This window comes from Kryptolebias marmoratus, linkage group LG11 (genome assembly GCF_001649575.2).
Source record: "Kryptolebias marmoratus isolate JLee-2015 linkage group LG11, ASM164957v2, whole genome shotgun sequence".
NCBI classification, from domain to species: Eukaryota; Metazoa; Chordata; class Actinopteri; order Cyprinodontiformes; family Rivulidae; genus Kryptolebias; species Kryptolebias marmoratus.
In genome coordinates, this window is record NC_051440.1 from 12,023,885 (window position 1) to 12,043,262 (window position 19,378).

Here is a 19,378-nt window from a genome sequence, read left to right on the forward strand (position 1 = left end):
ATTTAGATTTAACATTTAACATTTAGATTTAACATTTAACATTTAGATTTAACATTTAGCATTTAGATTTATATTTAGCATGTAGCTGTAACAATTACATGTAATTAGCTAAATGTTGTAAAAAGTGACATCAGAAAATCCACACTACATTTTAAAACAGTGTTTGAAGCTAAATGTGACAAAATTTAGGCATGAATTTTGAACACAAGCTCCTTTACAAACGCCGCCCCATAGCTATCGGCCTATTAAATCTGTCTCTAATAAAAGTATTTGTTAACCTTATGCTTGAATATGTTCTGGTTAATTTAATCTTTACATAATGCAGCTGAAACAGAACGCAGATTGTTCAACTTGTTGCCAATAAAATGACTGCACGGCTACAGAAATGACTTTCTTTTAGCCGTGGCTAAATTAGACCCGGCGTTTGTTCTGTGGTGGGGGGGACGTTGAAGCGTGACGCTCCCCGTCAGCACTGGGTCACATGACGCGCCGCCGCTCTGAGGAACACTCGGATTATTTCTGCTGTTTTCTTCGACTTAAAATGGACGTGATTGGAGGGGAAAAAAAAGTTAAAAGGATCTAAAACTGTACAAACCTACATTAAAAGGAAGGCCACAGGTTCGCCTTCCGGCCCTTCTGTGTAGAGTTTACATGTTCTTAGGCAGGTTAGGTTGCTTGGTTACTAAAGTGTCCCCAGGTGTGAGTGAGACGGTGAACGTTTGTCTCCATGTCCCTGTGATGGACTGAAGACCTGTCCAAGGTGTCCCCCGCCTCTCACACAGATAGACACCAGCTCCAATCGACATGGAAAGGTACAAGCAGGTAAAGAAAATGGATTTATTTCCGTTTTGGGTTTTGTATTTTTTTTAGAAATCCATGTTTTTGAGACACTTTCTTTGTTTTGGAGGATTAGAGGAATATGGAGACCTTAATTACCGCTTTGTGTGTCATAATGTGACTTATTTAAATAAATGATTAAGCATTTCAAATTATGACTGATTATGTGGCACGGTGAAGCAGTGGTCAGAGCTGTTGCCTCACACCAAGAAGGTCGCAGGTTCGATTCCCGACCTGGGGAGTTGTTCTCCCAGCATGTTAGGTTCATTCGTTTGACGTGTCCCTCTGATGGACTGGTGGACTTGTGTCCAGGTTGTGTCCCCCAGCCTCTGGCACAGTGACTGCTGGAGACAGGGACCCGGAAAGGTGAAGATGGATGGTCGGATCTCAGATTTTAACTTTGGCATCTCATAATTCCCACTCAGTCAATCAGTCACTATGAGACAGAACAGGTCCTCTTATAGGTCTTTGTAGTTCCTTCAGAGTGGCCCAGGCGGGCTTCCGTACAGGTCCTGTACTACAGCACCACTGTCCGTCTGAATGGACGCTGAAGAGGACGGTGTCTGTGAGGACAGTGACTGCTTGTGTCTCCGCAGTCCCTCCCACCTCCTCCCGCGCCTTCTGCGCACTTTTCCCGACTCTTTGCGGCCTTCGGAAACAATGTTCTCCTTCCGCTCCAACTTCCGAGGAGTCTCGCGCCTGTCAACAGGTTCAACAGGTGAGGCTGTTGCGCAATCAGCCGCGTTTTGATAAGCCGCCCGTTTCGGCGGCGCGTGACCGAACCTCCGCGCGACCCCACAGCTGGAACGGGACCCTCCCGGTTTTGGAGGAGGGGTCTGCGGGGGTCCCGAGCCGAACTGCTGAACTTTGTCACAGTTTGTTTCGAGCTGCCGGACCGCCTCCTGCACCTCCTCCTCCTCGCGCACCTCCTCGCCTGCGAGAGAAGGAAACATGTCCGTGTGGCTGACGGCTGCGGCCGGCCTGCTCCTCCTGCTGCTCTCCTACATCTGGACCCGCTGTCCGCTCCTCCGCGATGACTGCGCCTACATCCTGAGGAGCCTGCGGCTGGGCTCCAGGCTGCTCCGGTACCGGAGGTCCAGGCCCTTCTACGGCATCCTGGACCGGTTCCTGGACTCGGCCAGGAGGCGGCCTGACAGGGTCTTCATCCACTTCGAGGGTCGCGCCTTCACCTACGCGGAGGTGGACCGGCGGAGCAACCAGGTGGCCCGAGCCCTGCAGGCCGAGGCCCGGCTGAAGGAGGGGGACACCGTGGCCCTGTTCCTGGCCAACGAGCCCAGCTACGTGTGGACCTGGCTCGGCTTGGCCAAGCTGGGCTGCCCGGCGGCTCTGCTGAACTTCAACATCAGGTCCAAGTCGCTGCTGCACTGCTTCTCCTGCTGCGGCTCCAAGATCATCATCGCCTCCCCAGGTCAGAGCCGAGACGGCGTGAATTTAATCTGAATAAAACCTCCAAAACCTCCTGTTCTGAGGTCCGGGGTCCAGAGTCCAGTCCCCTGCCTCTGATAGGTTCTGTTATGTAACACATCAGTTCTGACAGCTTTGTGCAGATCGCTTTGCCTGAAGAGGTCATTTCAACAAGGGATTAGTTTTATTTTAAATCACAAGTTCATTAAACTCCAGCTCAGAAAGAGTTTGGATGGTGTGTAAAATATATATAAAACTGAATGCAATGATTTGAAAAGCTCACAAATCACATTTTAATCATAATGAAGCATAAATATGTCAAATGTTTAAACTAGGTAGTTTAAGTTTTCTGTTGGGAGGGGAAAAAAAGGTCATTTTGAATTTGATTTCAGCGACACCGAGACAAACTAATGATGTTCTTTGGTAACGGACCGGGGATCAGGAGCATTTTAGAGAGGCTGAATCTCTCCGGAGTGAAACTGGGCAGAGGTTCACCGGTCTGCATGAACCAGTGGAGCAATCTCAGAGTCGTGTTTCTCAACACAGATCTGGGGAGCTGCAGCTGATAAACTCATCACAAGATTTCACGAATCTGTAGAAATGTCTGAGCACAAAGGTCAAAGGTCAATATTGGATGTCCTCAGGAGCCCCTGCAGTAAAAACAGGTCTGGTTCTGTTCGGGACATCACTGCATGGACTCAGGGACACTTCAGATCACTGTCTGTAAACACAGGTCACCAAATGCTGCTTAAAGCTCCATCAGGCAAAGAAGAAGCCAGATGTGAACACAGCTGTCCTCTCTGAGACAAATAGGAGGACTGTTCTGAGGTCAGATGAACCAAAATTTCTAATTAATTTTGGAAACCACAGACATCATGTCCTCCACAGTAAAGACGAGAGGGACCATCAGTCTGTTATCAGCGCTCAGTTAAAGCCTGCCTCTCTGATGGTATGGAGGTAAAACCCGTCTAAACGTTTTCAGAACGAGGATTGTTTCAAACAAACAGGTGTTTTAGACATTATATATATATATATATATATATATATATATATATTTAAAACCTTTCTGTCTCTGTTAGCGTCTCATCTTGGCAGAACTCAGTAATCCCTAATCAAGAGGTCAAAGTTCACTTCAGACACTGTAAAACTTGCCAGTGCGAGGTAGAAATGTAGACACGTGTGATAACTTGAAGCAGTCTCTGACGTGAAGCTTTTTAAGGTTTTTTTTTTTTCAAAAAAAGTGAGTTTTTGAGCTGCTTTACTTTAAAGCTCTGACTAAATATTAACCCCACTCTGAACAGATGTTTCAGTTCCAGCTGATATGATTTAATTTCTCCCTCAGGCGAGCATTTCTTATTTGTTTTACTTTATTTTATTTATTTTACAAAATTCACTGCAGTTTTCTTGCTGCACCCGACCCTCTTCAGTCTAAATCATTTTGTCTCTTGAATCTGCTTCTTTCAGGATGATTTGAACCTGATTTTGCTCCATTTTGACTGGTGGACGTGGAACATCGTCTCTAAACGGGACGTTTTGTTGACGAGATCATAAGATGCGTTTCCTGCTGGTTGAAAGCTGGGAGACCGTGAACAAAAGTCCCAGCCTAAATAATCCACCTGATTTAGTCATTAACATCAAATCTGTGTGCTGCGTTTGAAGAGTTTGAAGCTGCAGCATTTATTTAATTTAGTTTTTTGTTTTTCTTTAGGTCTAAAACCTGAGCTGTGAAAGATTTCGGTTACATTTAGAAACCGTGTGAGTCGCAGTATCAGCGTCGTTTCTCCATAAAATCCTCCTTTTTCTCTGTGTTCTCGGCTCCTTCAAAGGTATCAAACCACCAGGTTCCTCCTACCCATGAAGACGTTTTCACCACTTTTCCCCTCCTCGTTTAGTTCTGTGCGTCTCGGCCTCTTTCCCCGAGAAATGCGACATTAACCCTCCTCCTCCTCTTCTTTCTGCGCTGGCAGAGCTGCAGGCCGCCGTGGAGGAGGTGCTGCCCACGCTGAGGGAGCAGGGCATCAGCGTCTTCCTCCTGGCCGACAGCTGTAGCACGCCGGGCATCAGCCCGCTGGCCGACAAGATCTCCAGGGCCTCCGACGAACCGCTGTCCCCGGAGCTGCGGGCCAACGTCCACATCCAGAGCACCGCCCTTTACATCTACACGTCCGGAACCACAGGTACGCCTGTCTCCACCCGCGGGTACGGTCAGGAGGCCGAACGGCAGAAACTTGTCTTCAGTTATATTCCCTAAATAAAGTCTCCATATCTGGTTATATGGTTATATTCAGTCTTATTCAGTGAAATCCCTTTTTTTTTTACCCCGTCCCATCAAAAAAAACCTCCTTTTTATTTAAGGTATTTGAGGTTCTCCATCCCCCTCAGCGGTCTTGTCTCCCTGAAGGACCTGACATGTGGATTCACGATTTGTTTCTGTTTTGAAGGTCTGTTTAGTTTCTGCGAGTAAAGCCGTGGATTTACAGAAACAGCTCTCTCTCCCCCCCCCCACCCTTCGAGTAAACGTAGATGAGAATGTGAGTTCGACATTTGTGAGGAGGTAATTCAGAAATGCACGCCGAGCTGTCGTCCGCTGGAGCCAGAAGACACAGCTGGTGTGAAGTTCAGCTGGTTTTATGCCTATAAAAAGAAAACTTGGGTTTGAAGACAAATTATACGTAGATTAGAGCACAAAACTACAGCGTCTAACAAACATTTTTGTCTTGTGTTTTTGTACTAATTTCTGAAATTGATGAATCTTTTATTTTGATTCAACTCGACTCAGTTTTGCTTCAATAAACAACAAATAAAGGTCAGACTAGCTGCATTCCAGTACAGGTAAATGAAGCTCAGTCCTTTGTGCACAAACATTAACAGAAAAGAGATTTTTAATTAATCACTGCTGTCTGAAGCTCAGTTATCAACATTATTCAGGTCTTTTCCTTCAGACAGACGCCTCTCTGTGTTTTTATCTAATAACAAAGTCCACTTTTGAAAAAAAAAAAAGTCATTTTTTTATCCTGATTCTCCTCCCCTGAGCTCTGTCTGTGAGCAGCTCCTGTTCTGCTCGGCAGCTGCAGCCATCATGGGACCAAATAAATAAATAAAAAAAGCACCGAACCGACGCTGGGACCTGTTCACGCTGCTGGTTTCACTAAACGTGAACACCGGGTGGGTTCTGATGGGATCATTTCTGGCTCTTTAGCTGCTAAATTCTTCGTGCTGTGAGTTTGTGACCCAGCTGCCTGCCTGAACGGCGGCCGTGTGAGCGCTGAGCGTGAACCCAAACGTCCCGTTTACTGGCGGGGTTCTCCTCCGACACGTTTCAGGTCAGCAAACCAGTCAGACACGGAGAACGTGAGTCATAAATAGATACATGTGAAGGATTGTTTCATTCCTAAAGAGACTAAATGTGTTGGACTGTGGCCGTGGCGTTGTTTTTCTGAAATCCACCGTTAGTTTCAGGTGTAATGGGGACGGGACGCACACCTGAACATGTCAGTCCACAAAAAAAGTTTCCCTAAAAGGAGGAATTTTATTTTGTGGCGAAGTAAGTCGGGTCTTTTCGGCACCGGAACGCTCCCGTCTGTTTCTTGCTGATGAATCGTGACCTCTGACCCTAACTGAGGCCTTTGAAGTGGTGTTCTGGGTTTTTTTGGGGGCGGACGTCCTGGACGAGTTGGCGACGCGTCCCTGGAGTCATTTTGTCCAGCTGCTGGTGGGACGGTTCCTCACTGTTCCCCGTTTTCTTCATTTGTGGAGGAGAACGGCTCCATGGAGGTTCTTGGTTCTACAGGTCTGGCAGTAATCGGACCTGGGTGAGGCTAAACTGAACTCGGCTTTCTAAAAAAATAAATAAAAATAAATCCCTGGATAGCTGATTTCCCTCTTAATTAATGGAATCATCGTTTAAAAACTGTTTTGTCTTTACTCTGGTTCTCTTATATCAGAACCTGTTTGATGATCTGAAACATTAAAATGTGACAAAACAACAGGAATCTGTAAGTGGGTCAGATTCTGACAGACGGGTCGGGCTGCAGGGAGGAGCCTCGGTTTCAGGTTCCCTGCGAAGCATTCATTCATCCATCCATCCATTCATTCATTCATTCATTCATTGTCCTGTGTCCCTGAAAGGTTTGCCTAAAGCAGCCGTCGTCACCCAGGAGAAAATGTGGGCCGCCTCCTTCGTCCAGGCAGCGTGTGGAGTTACAGGCGAGGACGTCTTCTACGTCAACCTGCCGCTGTACCACAGCGCCGGCTTCCTCATCGGGATGGTTGGCACCATCGAGAGAGGTGATTGATTTAAAACACGCCGCAGCGTTTTCAAAACTAAAAACGCAGCTGCCAGAGCACATACGGTGTGTCGGCTATCACAAACAGCTGCACGGATTTTAATGAAGCACGACTACAACCAATCAGCTTTCAGAGTCAAGCCAAGATGGCTGCCACAGACCGCTGGACTTAAAAATGTACAAAAACATTTGTTGTGGCAGTACCTGAGGCTGATCCCCAACACACACTCTGAGCACAAACAGATCGAGAAATATCTTCGTTTAAAACGTTGTTGATAATTATTAGTCAACTCTGTCTCCGTCTGTTAGCAAAATATCTCCTGAACCACTAGACGGATTTTAGTCAAACTTTCAGGAAATAATCACTAGGTGTGGGTCTACAACTCATTAACTTTTGAAGTCGGTCCAATTCAAGATGGCCGCCACAGCTAACCAACTTTAGCCAACACAAAAGTAGCTATAATCTATTCGGTTCGACAGATATCGCTCTAAAATCTGGTGCAGTTGTCGCTGAGAGTCGTATCCAACGTACAGTCTGAGAGCTGCACATTGCTGTTAAAGCGTTATAACTGTCAGTCTGTTAGCAAAATATTTCATGAACCATCTGACAGATTTTAATGAAACTCTCAGGAAGTATTTAATGGACGTACATCTACACCTGATTGACTCTGCGAGTCAGTTCAATTAAAGATGGCCGCCACAGCTGATCGACCTCAGCCAACACTTAAGTGGCTCCAACTCAGATTCACAGATATCGAGCTGAAGCTTGACGTGGCGGTAGCTGAGAGGAGGGAACATCTGATTAATGTTCTCCTGAGCGCAGGTACCACCATCGTCCTGAAGAGGAAGTTCTCCGCCTCTCAGTTCTGGGAAGACTGCAGGAAGTACGACGTAACAGTGATGCAGTACATCGGCGAGACGCTGCGCTACCTCTGCAACTCGCCCAGAGTAAGTATCAAAATATCTGCATGTGTCGCCGCGCACGCCTCCGCCGTTCACGCGGGTCCTCTTTGCAGAGGGAGAACGAGAAGGACCACAGAGTGAGGATCGCCATCGGCAACGGTGTCCGAACCGACGTGTGGACGGAGTTTCTGAGCCGGTTTGGGGACATCAAGGTCCGGGAGCTGTACGCCGCCACCGAGGGAAACATCGGCTTCATCAATTACACGTCCAAGATCGGCGCGGTGGGACGGGTTAATTTTGTACACAAGGTGAGAACAGGATGCTCCCGTTAACCGTGCTCCTCCGTACGCCTCCGACCTCCTTCACCTCCTTCATACTCCGCCCCTCACACCAGACCCTCCACCAAGGAGGTCATGTTTTCAGTAGCATCTGCGGACAAGATTGCTGAAAAAGTCAAACTGATTTTCATGAGTCTTCAGTCAAAAACGTTGCTCAGTTTGGGGAATAATTATCCAGAACATGAATGAAACACAATAAGTGACACTTTAACATTCGGTTCACTTTCCTACCTCCTTATAAATCAACATCTCTGCGTCTCTTTAAAGTGACGCAGAGATGGGAAACGTTGTGTGTGTGTGTGTGTGTGTGTGTGTGTGTGTTAAAGTCCCTCAGAGCTCTGACCAACGTTTGTGTTTTCCTTCCTCCCAGTTTTTCTTCCCCTTCACCCTGATCAAGTTCGACGTGGAGAAGGAGGAGCCTGTCAGGAACTCTGAGGGGCTGTGCATCGAAGCCGCCACAGGTGAGGGAGCACATTTCAGTTTTCCTCCGTCAGACGCTCCCGTGCGTCCGACTCTGCCCGCCGTAAATGCTTCCCCACTCTCCCTTCGCGTCTCCTCAGGCGAGACGGGGCTGCTGGTCGGAAGGGTAACGCGGCGGTCTCCGTTCATCGGGTACGCTGGCAACAAGCAGCAGACCGAGAAGAAGAGGCTCCGGGACGTCTTGGAGAAAGGCGACCTGTACTTCAACACGGGCGACCTGCTTCGGTTGGACCACAACAACTTTGTGTATTTTCAGGATCGAGTCGGGGACACCTTCAGGCAAGTTAGGACTCATAAGTTCCCCGTCCTTCCTTATCGAGACGCAACAAAAATGATTCTAATCTAACCTAAAAGTGCAAAACAAACAAACAAAAAACCAACAGAGTCCAGCGTGTCATTGTTTATCCAACAAAAGCAGGAGTGTTTTACAGTTTGCTGCAGCTATAAAAACAAACCAAACAAATATGGCTTGTTTGGAAGGGATGCAAGAAGAAGTTGCTTCTCTCTAAAAAATAAAAACAACAACAAATGAGACCAAATTAGAGATGTTTACCCATAATTCACAGCGCCATGTAAAACCAGGCAGCATATCAGCGCAAAGACGTCGTACAAGCTGTCAGCACGGTGGTGGAGGGCTGATGATCTGGGCTTGCCATTAGTTCCACCATGAACTCCTCTGTAGGAGGATTTTAGAGTTAAATATGAGGCCGTCTGTCCGACAGCTGAAGCTCGGGCCAAACTGGGTCGCAACAGAACGGAACAATGATCCCAAACAGCAGCTGGTCTACAGCAGAATGGGGCAGAAAGAACAGAATCAAGGTCCAGTTAGAGTCCAGACCTCAGCCTGATGAAAATGCTGTGGTGGGACCTGAAGAGAGCCGAGCAGAAACAAACGGCTGCCAAACCTCAATGATCTGAAGCAACGTAAAAAAGAGTGGGCCAACTGGAGCAACTGAACAAGTCCTACAGTAAATAACTTCCTGCTGTGGAGGCGTGGAGTGGTCTAAAGGAGGGTGGTTTTTATTTTCTCCCTCAGGTGGAAGGGCGAGAACGTGGCCACGTCGGAGGTCGCGGACATCCTGACGATGGCTCCCTGCATCTCAGAAGCGAACGTTTACGGCGCCAGAGTAGAAGGTAAGAAACGAAAACGCCGCACCTCGCTGAACGTTACGGAGCGCAACTAACTCCTCTCTGCTCAGGTCACGAGGGGCGGATCGGGATGGCGGCCGTCACTTTAAAAGAAGGAGAAAAGTTTGACTGCGCCGACGTCTACAAGCAGGTCGTCAACTACCTCCCAGCTTACGCCAGACCCAGATTCATCAGAGTTCAGGTAAAAAAAACAACAGAGTGAACGACTCGATATAATGTAGCTGAAAGCGATACGAAGGGTTCCTGTGTGGGTTTTAAACACCAGTAAAGCTGCAGCAGCTTCAGTCCGTCTGTCTCAGCTGAAGGTTTAAACATCAGGCGCGGTTCGGCCCGAGACCCTTCAGGGGCTTACCGACGAGCGGGCGGGTCTTAAAACCTCTCCTTTGACACGCGGGAAGCGGTGCTGTGATTTTAATGAGGGGACTCGGGTGGCCGTCCCCCTCTGTTTGACGGACGACGCCGGGGGGCCGAGCGTGCAGACGAAGTTGAAAGTGTTTTTTTTTTTTTTGTGGATCTTGGTTATGAACACCTCACTCAGTTGTGCCCTCAGAGAAGTAAACAGTTTGGTTGTTTAAACTACTGGTAGTTTATTGTTTTTAGTTCATTTCTACCCGTAAAGATAGATATATATAGTTTCCTAACACGACCATTTACAAACTTTGTCAGTATTGCTGTTTTTTTGTGCCAAGCTTTCTAATCTTAAGTATAAAATGTACAAACTTACCAAGTTGTTTTAATTTATTATTAATTCTTCTACTTTCTGTTTTAAAGATGTAAAACTAAGCAATTCTGTCGTTTCTGACCCTCCAGAACATCATCCAAAGTTTCGAGACTTCCTTGTTTACGGAACACAAAGCGACTCGGTACAGAACAAAAGATTTGGTGTTTTTAAAAATAAAATAAAAAGTATGGACGCTGCGTTTTACGAGATGTGGGGAGGCAGCCGGAGAAAGCAGCTGTTTGCACAGAAAGCACTGATTAAACTGCATTTTAGAGACATTTGAAAAAGTCACGACCATGCTGGGCCATCACTTGTCCGCCTCCTGGTAACCTGTGTGTTCCTCAGGGTTGTTTGTTCAGTCCCCTCCTCTTCATCCTCTACATGTTTCCTGTTGGTCAAACACCCCCCCACCACCCCCTCGACCTGATTTCCACTCATGTTTCCACCCAGGTTGCAGAAACCGGCATCAGTTCTTTCATAACTTCCCATGTGGAGTACTGTAACAGGGTTCTGGTAAAAAAAGCCGGTCACCAGGGTTCTCACCTGCACAGAACCACAGCAGCTCGTCTCTCCGATCCTCGCCGACCTCACCTGGGTCCTGATCAAACGCAGCATCTATTACAAATAAGAACCGCTCCAAACCTGACCGAGGCAGCTGCGCGTTTATAAAATGAGCCGTGCTGCATAATGAGCACCTACTGCAGCGCAAAGGAAGAGAAAACAATGATTTTCTTTTTTCCGTTTTGCAGTCCTGCCTGGAGATGACGGGAACTTTCAAGATGAAGAAGGTGAAGCTGGTGGAGGAGGGCTTCAATCCTGCGCTCATCCAGGATCCGTTGTACTTCCTGGATTCGGAGAAGTCGACGTACGTCCCTCTGACAGACGAGCTCTACAGAGCCGTCGCTTCACAGGAAATCAAACTCTAACAGAAACAGAAATCCAGCCTTTTAAAAACGATAATAACTGAAGACGTAAAACAGCTATGGACTCCTAACAATCCACTAATCTCAGGGACACACTCATCTCGTTCGAAGAGACTATTTTTTAATTAACACAACTATTTTTGCACCTTTTTACAGTTTTTAAACTCCCGAATGCAGGCAGTGTTTGTCTCGTCTGCTGTCGTCTTAAAAAACTCTAAATAAAAAGGTGTCCTGTCTGTATAACAGACGTACCTCAGCTGTGGACACTGAGCTTTAACGGGATTAATTCACTAATTTACGCAGCCGGTTCGGTGCCGAACTGAGTGATGAACGGCACAACGATGTGACCTCTTAAGCTCTTAACCAAACTTCTGACTGACGGTGGTTCAGATTCACTGACATCAGGACACAGTTTGTCTTTAAGAGACGACGTACTGATGAAGCACTGGTTTCAGATCTGTCCTGTAACGTCGTTTTCTCCCTTTAAAATCTCCACATAAAACGTAATAATTGTCTTTAGACAACAAATCAGCAGCTTCTGTTGGAAAAGGAAACTGAGCAATCAGCAGAATAACAAAGTTTACAGCATTAGGGCAGAAATCCACTCACTATACATGAAGCAGGGTGGTGGCTGCACCATGATGGGGGGATAGTGTGGACTGCAGAAAACAAAAATCCCAAACTTCAGTCTCTTTAAGACGATTATTCTGCATGAGTAAAAAGACAGAAATGCTTTCCTGCGTCGTAGAATCAGCGACAAATGTGCGCAGTGTGTTGCACACCCCAATTTGGCTCTGTGACTACCTCTGTATCAACAATGGACCAAACGGGTGAATCGGGCTCAGCTCAAAGGTGATCCGTGGGGAAAGTAAGTGTTACTCTGCGCGTCTCAACGTAAAACACAACACTGGGATCCAACAAACACTTACTTTATAAATGAATTTATTTAGTAATACAGTGGTATACTTAGAAATGTGCTGCAAAGAAAACCAAAGAAAAGTGAACCAAAGTAAAACCAAATAAATAAAAAAAAAAAAAGAACGTCAGCCACACAGGAGAGTAAACTAGTGTTGGGTTGAAGCCGTGTTATCATATCAAAAGAAAAATAGTACTGATGTGCCATAATAAATTGTCTATTAGTACAAAAATACATTTCAGGGCACACAATACAGCATCCAGTATCACAAATAAAGGAAGGGACTACTCGTCACAGCAGCCCCCCTCAAGTACATCTTTTAAAATCAGTTAAACCAAGCACTTCTCTAGTTTGTAAATAAGAATAAAAAGTTGTCTGACAGTTAAAAATGCCTTAAGTAGTGGATCTGTTGGTGTGTGTGTGTGTGTACGTTGGTAGAAAAGTCGGACTTATTACTGCTTATGTCAGTTCCAAGGCTCAGGGGTATAACCAGAATACAAACATAACCAGTGTAACCACTTTCTCTGTTTTTTTTTTCTTAAACAAACATTGTTTTTTTTTCTCTCTTTTATACAAAATAACAAAGATGTACAAAAGTTCATTTACAGAGAACCAAGGCCATATGCTCAGCGGTATGTACAGCCACGATTTCAACGTCCTCTAGCTTTGTGTTGCTTCCTCAGACTTCAGGTGCATAGCGGTAAAACAAAGCAGACACGTGTTTTTTTTTTGTTTTTTTTTCACCCCATCAGCCCCGATTGTTCTCGTGTGCTAAAAAGAAAAAGAAAAAAAAATCCCGAGTTCACTGTCGTCCCCCCTCCCCTCCCCTCCCGCCGCCCTCTCCTTTCCGCGGTGACAACCCAAGGATCTGATGTTCGAAAGGTTTAACTGGAAAAAAAGAAGTTTAATATGCAGATAAGGCATCACTGCTTGCAGTGTACGATGGGGTTTTCATGTGTTGAACTTAGTAGGAGCAGGCTTCTGGACCTGAGTCGTAGCACATGCATAGATCTCTAGACAGCAGGAGTTTGTAAAATCAAGTCAGTATATTTATCTACGAGAAAACTTTCCTACAAAAACAAACAAAAACAGCAGTTTTAATCGGGAGCGGCCTCCCGATGCTAATACTTAACCTTCACTCGTCTTTATTTATCGTTTTATTTAATTAATTTATTTTAAACCTTTAAGACGCCTACGTTTGCCCTTCTGCGGATCCGACTCCTCGGAGATCCTTCGCGGCGTGAAGCGCATGACTCCTGACCTCCCAAGCAGAAGCTCTGCGTATACAGACGCTTCCTGCTTGTGTTTTTTTCTTCTTCTTCTTCTACGGTACACAAAAATCTCATTGCAATGTTAAATAAGTTTTTCCAAAATTCTTCCTTTTTTTTCTTGTTTTCCGCCCATCTTCTCTTTTACTGCTCTAACCTTTTTATTTTTATTTTTTTTTTTACAAAATTTCGCTAAAAATGTCAAAATGAGATCATCCAGTCTGTGGCACTGGTCATGCATTCCAACTTCAGTCCTTTTTGTTTTAATGTTTGTTGTTTTTTTTGCAAGCCTTGAAAGCACCGAAAACAAAAACAGAAAGAAGGTGAAACGAATCAGAGTTCAGCCTCGCGAGCGCTGGACTCCTCTGACTCTCCGTGTGTGTGTGTGTGTGAGAAAGAGTGTGTTTTCTCTTTTTTTTTCTTTTCGTTTCGGGCACAGTAAACAACGTGAGAGGATGGGAGTTCGTACTTCACGGAGCGGCATGCACCCCGCCGTGGTGCTGAAGGAGGACCGACCCCTCCCCCTCCTCGCCGCCGCCGCCCCTACTGTTCGTCACATTCAGTAACAGGCCAGCTGTCGCCCTCTTCAGAAGTGGTCGATGAGCACGGACACGCAGTTCGCGCCCACCAGGTAGTTGGGATCTCCGGGCAGAGACTTGTTCTGCCAGGTTTTAGGGTCACCTGCGGGGGGAGACAGACTCGGGATCAGCGGGGAGGCGCCGACATAAACCATCGTCTCTGAGCTTCTCATTGGTTCTGGCCTAAAATGTTCAGTTGGAGGCGTGTTATAGAACAAACTGAAGCTCATCTGGAGACGCCTCAGGAGGAACCGTTCTGCTGACGGAGGGTTCAGGACCACCGTGCTGCAAGTGAGTCATAATGAGCTAATATTATCAAATCGTCCATCTTAAAAACTACAAAATGATCCGTTTGAAAACGTCATCAGTTCAGCCCAATGGTTAAAATGGGGAACGTCCGAGCTTCATAATGAAGGTTATACGAAGGGATTTCCAGGTGCTACGGCAGCTGGCAGAGAAAATCAGTCGATTTTAAAGGAAATTCTAAAACAAGGGATTATTTCTGAAGATGCATCTGTTAGAAAGCTTCCATTTAAAGGTAGATCAGGAAGATTATTTGATGTTTTAGTTACTGAGATCAACAGCGTCTTCATGGACTCGTAGCAAAAGATATTTGCAGGTTTTCTGCGCTGCAGCCTGAGCTCACTCGGACTCATTCTGCAGCACGGCTCACATTTAGGGTCATTGTTCGACTCCAAACAAGAAAAAAAACACTGATCTGACAACAAAGCGTGCGGTTGTCTGAGATATCACAAACGAAACTTCTGTGTCCGATCCTCATGTTGACAACTTCAGAGCTGCAGGAGAACGGCAAACAGAGGAGCTCATGTCTGTTTTCAAGGTGAAAAATGGTCCGAACTACTTAAAGGTTCCTTCGTTCCTTTCCCTTTCTGCGGTTTGATTGCATAAAAACAGGATGACAGGAACGGGGCAAACAGAACGGGGGATTTATTTAGGCAGGAGTAGTAATAGTATTTTGCATTTCTGGTTTAAAATAAAACCAACTAAATCCTGTTTTACTGGCCCACTCCTGTTGTTGACAGGCGTGGGCCAAATCAGAGCTGTGGGTTCAGGTGAGAAGTGTCACACTTTAAAAACGTGGTGTTGGCAGTGTCATGATTTGACCACGTCACTTTTACACCACCGATAAACAAACCAACCAGAATATTTGTGAACTGAGGGACAAACGGACCAAAGAGACGTGGACTTAAGTCTGTTTCCTCTGAAGGTGGGAGACATTTTCCCCTCTAAACCGTCTACATTAAACTTAATTTAAAGTGCAGAAACATGATCCAAACATAGCAGTTATTTTTATTTATAGTTGGCTAATCTTATTAATTTTTAAGGCTTCTATATGAGTTTGAGTTTGTTGAAGTTTTAAGGAAGCTAAACCTGGATGTTGTTGTGATTTTATGTCGTTAGTTGTGATAAACCCACATTCGTTCTGTCATCCTGCTGCTGCGTTTGATTTAGCTTCATCTAAACCGAGCGTGGGCGTTACGGGCAGCCTGAGGCCGTCTGATTGGACAAAGAAATTACAGCCGCTTAAAGCAGGTTTACTGCGGTCGTTTCTAATATTGATACTGGACATTATTTCAACACATCGGCCCTCAGCTGAAGGAAAGAAGCGCGAGGGATCTCTGATCTAAAAGCTCATTTAAATAAACAGACGTACTTTTTGTTGCCGAGCGGCGACAACACGCACCATTAGCTAAAGGACGAACGGTCGAGATGAACGGCGCCGATGAGGTCCGTTCAGCTTTAATATTCTGCACGAGCAGGAAAGGTTTATTGTGCCTCAGTGACTGAATCTAAAACTACAGAGCAGTTAAAGCAACGTCCAAACATAAACAGGATATTTATGAGATATAAGGAGGAGTCTGCTGCGTTCAAGAAGTGATGATTTAGTAAATTGTTACTCATACTAAGCAATATTCCCAAACATATATATATGTTCTATATATTATTGCAATATATAGTCTATATTTTAAACGTGGGGTCACTACAAACAGAATTGATGGAGAACAGGTAGGATTAAATAAGTCTTTACTACCTCTTACCTCTTTTTTTGTTCTTTAAACAAACAAACAAACAGATATCGTGTTTAATTAAGTATCTTTTTGTTCCCCCCATCCTTTTTCTGCTTGTTTCTTCCTTCAGTTTTCCTGTTCCAGGGATATTTTTGTCATATTCAGCTGTTTTTGGTAAAGGTCTTTCAGAAAGAACACCTGACAGCTTATTAGTTCGGCGACATTTAGCTTCAAATATCGTCTCCTCCTGCATGAAATTATTTATAAAAAAATCCAACAGAGGAGTATTTAAATCATCACACCGGTGTATTTTATGGATTGTAGGCTTAGATGTATTATTCATTCAGGGATTTGAGAATATCTAGTTAAAAATATTGCGATAAAGATCAAAATAATGAGATATTAGATATTAGATATCAGCCAAACGGCTACATGTTGGATCAGGATGAGACTGAATTGAAATTAAAGTTTCTTTAGCTCCATATTGTCTCACAAATTGGCAATTTATAAATTGGATTACATCTTGAACTGTAATGTCTTTAAGACAAATTGCGTTCAACTTGTTCAGAACTAAAGTTTAACACATGATCCTGATATTATTTTAAAGGCAGCCCAGTAATCGTAGTTTAGAAAGAAGCTCGTCACAAAACGGCAGAAGTACGACTGAAAAAAACGGGGAAAACAGGAGATAGGATCATCAAATCACAGCCAGCCCCCAGAACCCCAAAGGACAGAGAGAGGACAGCGTACCCGACGAGGAGTCGGAGGATTTTAGAGCAAAAGACCAACCATCAGGGGTCATAGACGCACAGTGAGGTAAACGGAGCTCCACCGGCTTCAGGAACTTGAGTCCGTGAGGGCCGCACATCACCAGCGGACTTAGCAGCGTTTCTCCTGCACAGAAACACAACAGGATGTTAGTTCCAGGAAAATTGGACACAAAGGAATTTGCCAGCACTCAGGGATTATCTTTTATCTAATTTGGAGTAAAAAAAAAAAAAAAATGAGAGAGAATCTGGTGCCAGGTCATCACAGAGTAATTACCAGCTACCTGAGTCATGAAGTAATTAAATAAACACTCCCCTGGTGGTTAATGTGAGGTCAGATATATCTGTTTAACTGCTGGGTCTAAATTTAGTTTGAGAGCAGCTTTTTTTTGATCAGTTCAGGCTTCTACACTTATTTTAGATTAAAAAAAAAAAAAAGAAATGATGCAAACATCAACTCAACACCTACAAAAAGCCTGAAGTTTGGTTAAAAATCAAAAGTTCAGAAGCACTCCGTCTTACGAGGTTCTCCTCAGAATCCGCACGTCTTTCCTGGACAGATTGAGGACAAAGAGGGCGCCTGTCCGACCCCGAGGGACTGACCTTTCTCCTTGTCGAGGGGGGGCAGGATGCTGTTGTCCCGGCACACCTTAAAGTAGATCTCCTGCTCCACGCTCTCGGGGATGGCGCCCTGGGGAATGATGATGCTGACGCCCGTCTCGATGGAGCTCAGGACCCCTCCGTTACTGTTGAAGATGCCCCGGGCGGTGGCCACCACCGTGTGCCCTTCGTCCTCGTCCTCGTCGTCCAGAGCGCTGGGGCTGAGGGACGGAGGGCAGACACGTCAGCATCGTCGCTCAGACGGAAGGAAGACATATTGGACAGGTCGGCGGCTGCTCGGAGCTCGTCTTACCTCACAGGGATGGCCTTGGGAATGGCGTTGATGTTATTGTGCTGGTATTTGGGCCTGTTGTCCATCGTGCGGGTGAAGGTGTCCAGACCGCTGTCGTGGTCGAGGGGCTGCGGGGACAGCTGAGGTTTCCCGCCGCTGTTGCTCACCGTGCCGGGCTTACCGAGGAGCTCCGTCTTCGCCGGCGTGTCGTTGGGCAGCAGGTTGTGGTTGAACTTCGGACTCTCGAACTTGCGCTCGAAGGGCCGGGCGGCGCTGGTGTAAGGCTTGGGGACGTAGCGGTTGTAGCTGGTCGGGGCGGGAGCGCCCAGAGTCTTCGGGGGTGCTGCGTCGGTACCGTTCACTGGGACTTTGTCGGGGAGGCCCCTCGGCGGCGGGTAACCGCCCGGTGCAGGTTCGTCCCTGCTGGTCGGCCTGAGCGCGGCCAGATCAGGTTTGGGATTAGGTGAGGTCAGTGGTTCAGGTATGGAGTTAGCTGAAAAGAAAAAAAAATCATTACACACTGCTGCTTACAGTTTAGTTATGAAGCATGGTGAAAATACAGTCAGCCATCTTTAGTAAAAACTGGGACTGTGGGAGGTCAAAGATGTCTGGACCAAACTATTATTCTCATTTGTCTGCAGTGAACTTCTAAATAAAAGCTGTCAACATTTTTAAAAGCATCCTAACATCTGCATGCTGTCAGGGTACCTATATTTGTGGCTACAGGGACACACTTCCTTCCTCACGACACAGTCAGTCACTGTGCGGGGGAAATCAAAGGTAGGAGAGGAGCTTCACAACATGAAGAAAGTAAAATAAAGTCTGGAGTGTCCTTTGTGGCTCGTCTCAGCAAAGCTGCTGAAGCTGCAGAAAGTGACAGGCTGGAGCAGAGCCCTGCAGAAAACCCCTCCGTCATTTAACATGGCAGCATGAGCTGCTAAAAGTCCGACCCTCTACGCTGCTCTCAGGCCGCCTCGCGCTTTCCACGCGCCTTCTTCACGTCTGTTCTTTATTTTACACGGAGTAACGTCACACCGAAGAGTCCTGTCAGCGTCAGACTGAGTTCGTTTTTTGCAGATGTTTCAGTCGGCCTCGTGAGGCAACACATCCGCCTTTATGAACGGCAGAAATATCAAGTTTCCTGAACCAACAAATACACAAAAATAAAGCTCTGCATCTCACACACACATTTAGGATGTTTATCTTTTAGTTTATTTGAACTGTTTTTATGTGGTTTTGTTGTAGGGCTGTCTTTTATAGCTCATATGTTTTAATAACTGTACTGTACAGCACTTTGGGCCTGTAGACTTTATGAATAAAGCTGGTGTGGTACAATATAATATACGAGTTTACAAGTTTTGAACAGAGCAGTACAGATGTGTAGAAGTACTAACAGACAGCAGAAGAGGGCAGTATGTTTATATGCACCACAGTAATAGAAATGAGCCCTAGAACTTGCCATATCTGTGCACAAGAAGCGCTGATCTGACACCACCTCCCAATAATAAACAGAAATATTAAAGATAAAATCTTATGTCAGCAGGAACAACTTCAGACTCTGTTAGGTGGTAAAATTGAAAGAATTTGACAGAATAACAGAAGAAACTTCACTCAGATCAACTGAACGGCGGACATTCCTACAGCCATTCCTACAGCTTACCGTCACTGGGGCTGAGTTTGGGCAGCGTGTTGGGTGGGAGGGCGGGAACTGGGGGTCCGTACTGTGACGAAGGACTGATCTGAGGTAAGGGCTCGTATCGTTTCTCCGCCGGGCTCACCTTCTCCACGGACTCGACTCTTTAACGAGGAAACGGGAAGAGTTAGTGAAACAGCTGCTGCGCCGCCCGCACAGCTCGGGGGGGGGG

General features: G+C 45.9%; 2 protein-coding genes across 11 annotated transcripts in view; one reads left to right on the forward strand and one right to left on the reverse strand.

The window, feature by feature from the left end:
• Positions 1-1,306: 1,306 nt before the first annotated feature.
• Positions 1,307-12,100, forward strand: zgc:101540 (hsFATP2a_ACSVL_like domain-containing protein). The gene is made up of 10 exons (XM_017405841.3): positions 1,307-2,266; positions 4,230-4,439; positions 6,391-6,549; positions 7,372-7,496; positions 7,565-7,759; positions 8,160-8,250; positions 8,350-8,548; positions 9,306-9,403; positions 9,469-9,599; positions 10,889-12,100. The coding sequence occupies exons 1-10, from the start codon at positions 1,789-1,791 to the stop codon at positions 11,063-11,065; spliced, it is 1,863 nt and encodes a 620-aa protein (XP_017261330.1). The 5' UTR covers positions 1,307-1,788; the 3' UTR covers positions 11,066-12,100.
• Positions 11,988-19,378, reverse strand: part of tjp1b (tight junction protein 1b) — a 73,769-nt gene continuing 66,378 nt past the window's right edge. For 6 of the 10 annotated variants that reach the window (XM_017405832.3, XM_017405836.3, XM_017405831.3 and 3 more), the window contains 5 exons: positions 19,174-19,310; positions 17,535-18,006; positions 17,225-17,442; positions 16,605-16,748; positions 11,988-13,927 (listed from right to left, as the gene is read on the reverse strand). In XM_017405832.3, coding sequence (XP_017261321.1) covers positions 13,833-13,927; positions 16,605-16,748; positions 17,225-17,442; positions 17,535-18,006; positions 19,174-19,310 — 1,066 coding nt within the window. In that variant the 3' untranslated portion in view covers positions 11,988-13,832. The remainder of the gene's footprint in view (positions 13,928-16,604; positions 16,749-17,224; positions 17,443-17,534; positions 18,007-19,173; positions 19,311-19,378) is intronic. The other 4 variants (XM_017405840.3, XM_017405835.3, XM_025003734.2 and 1 more) reach the window with 2 other exon arrangements.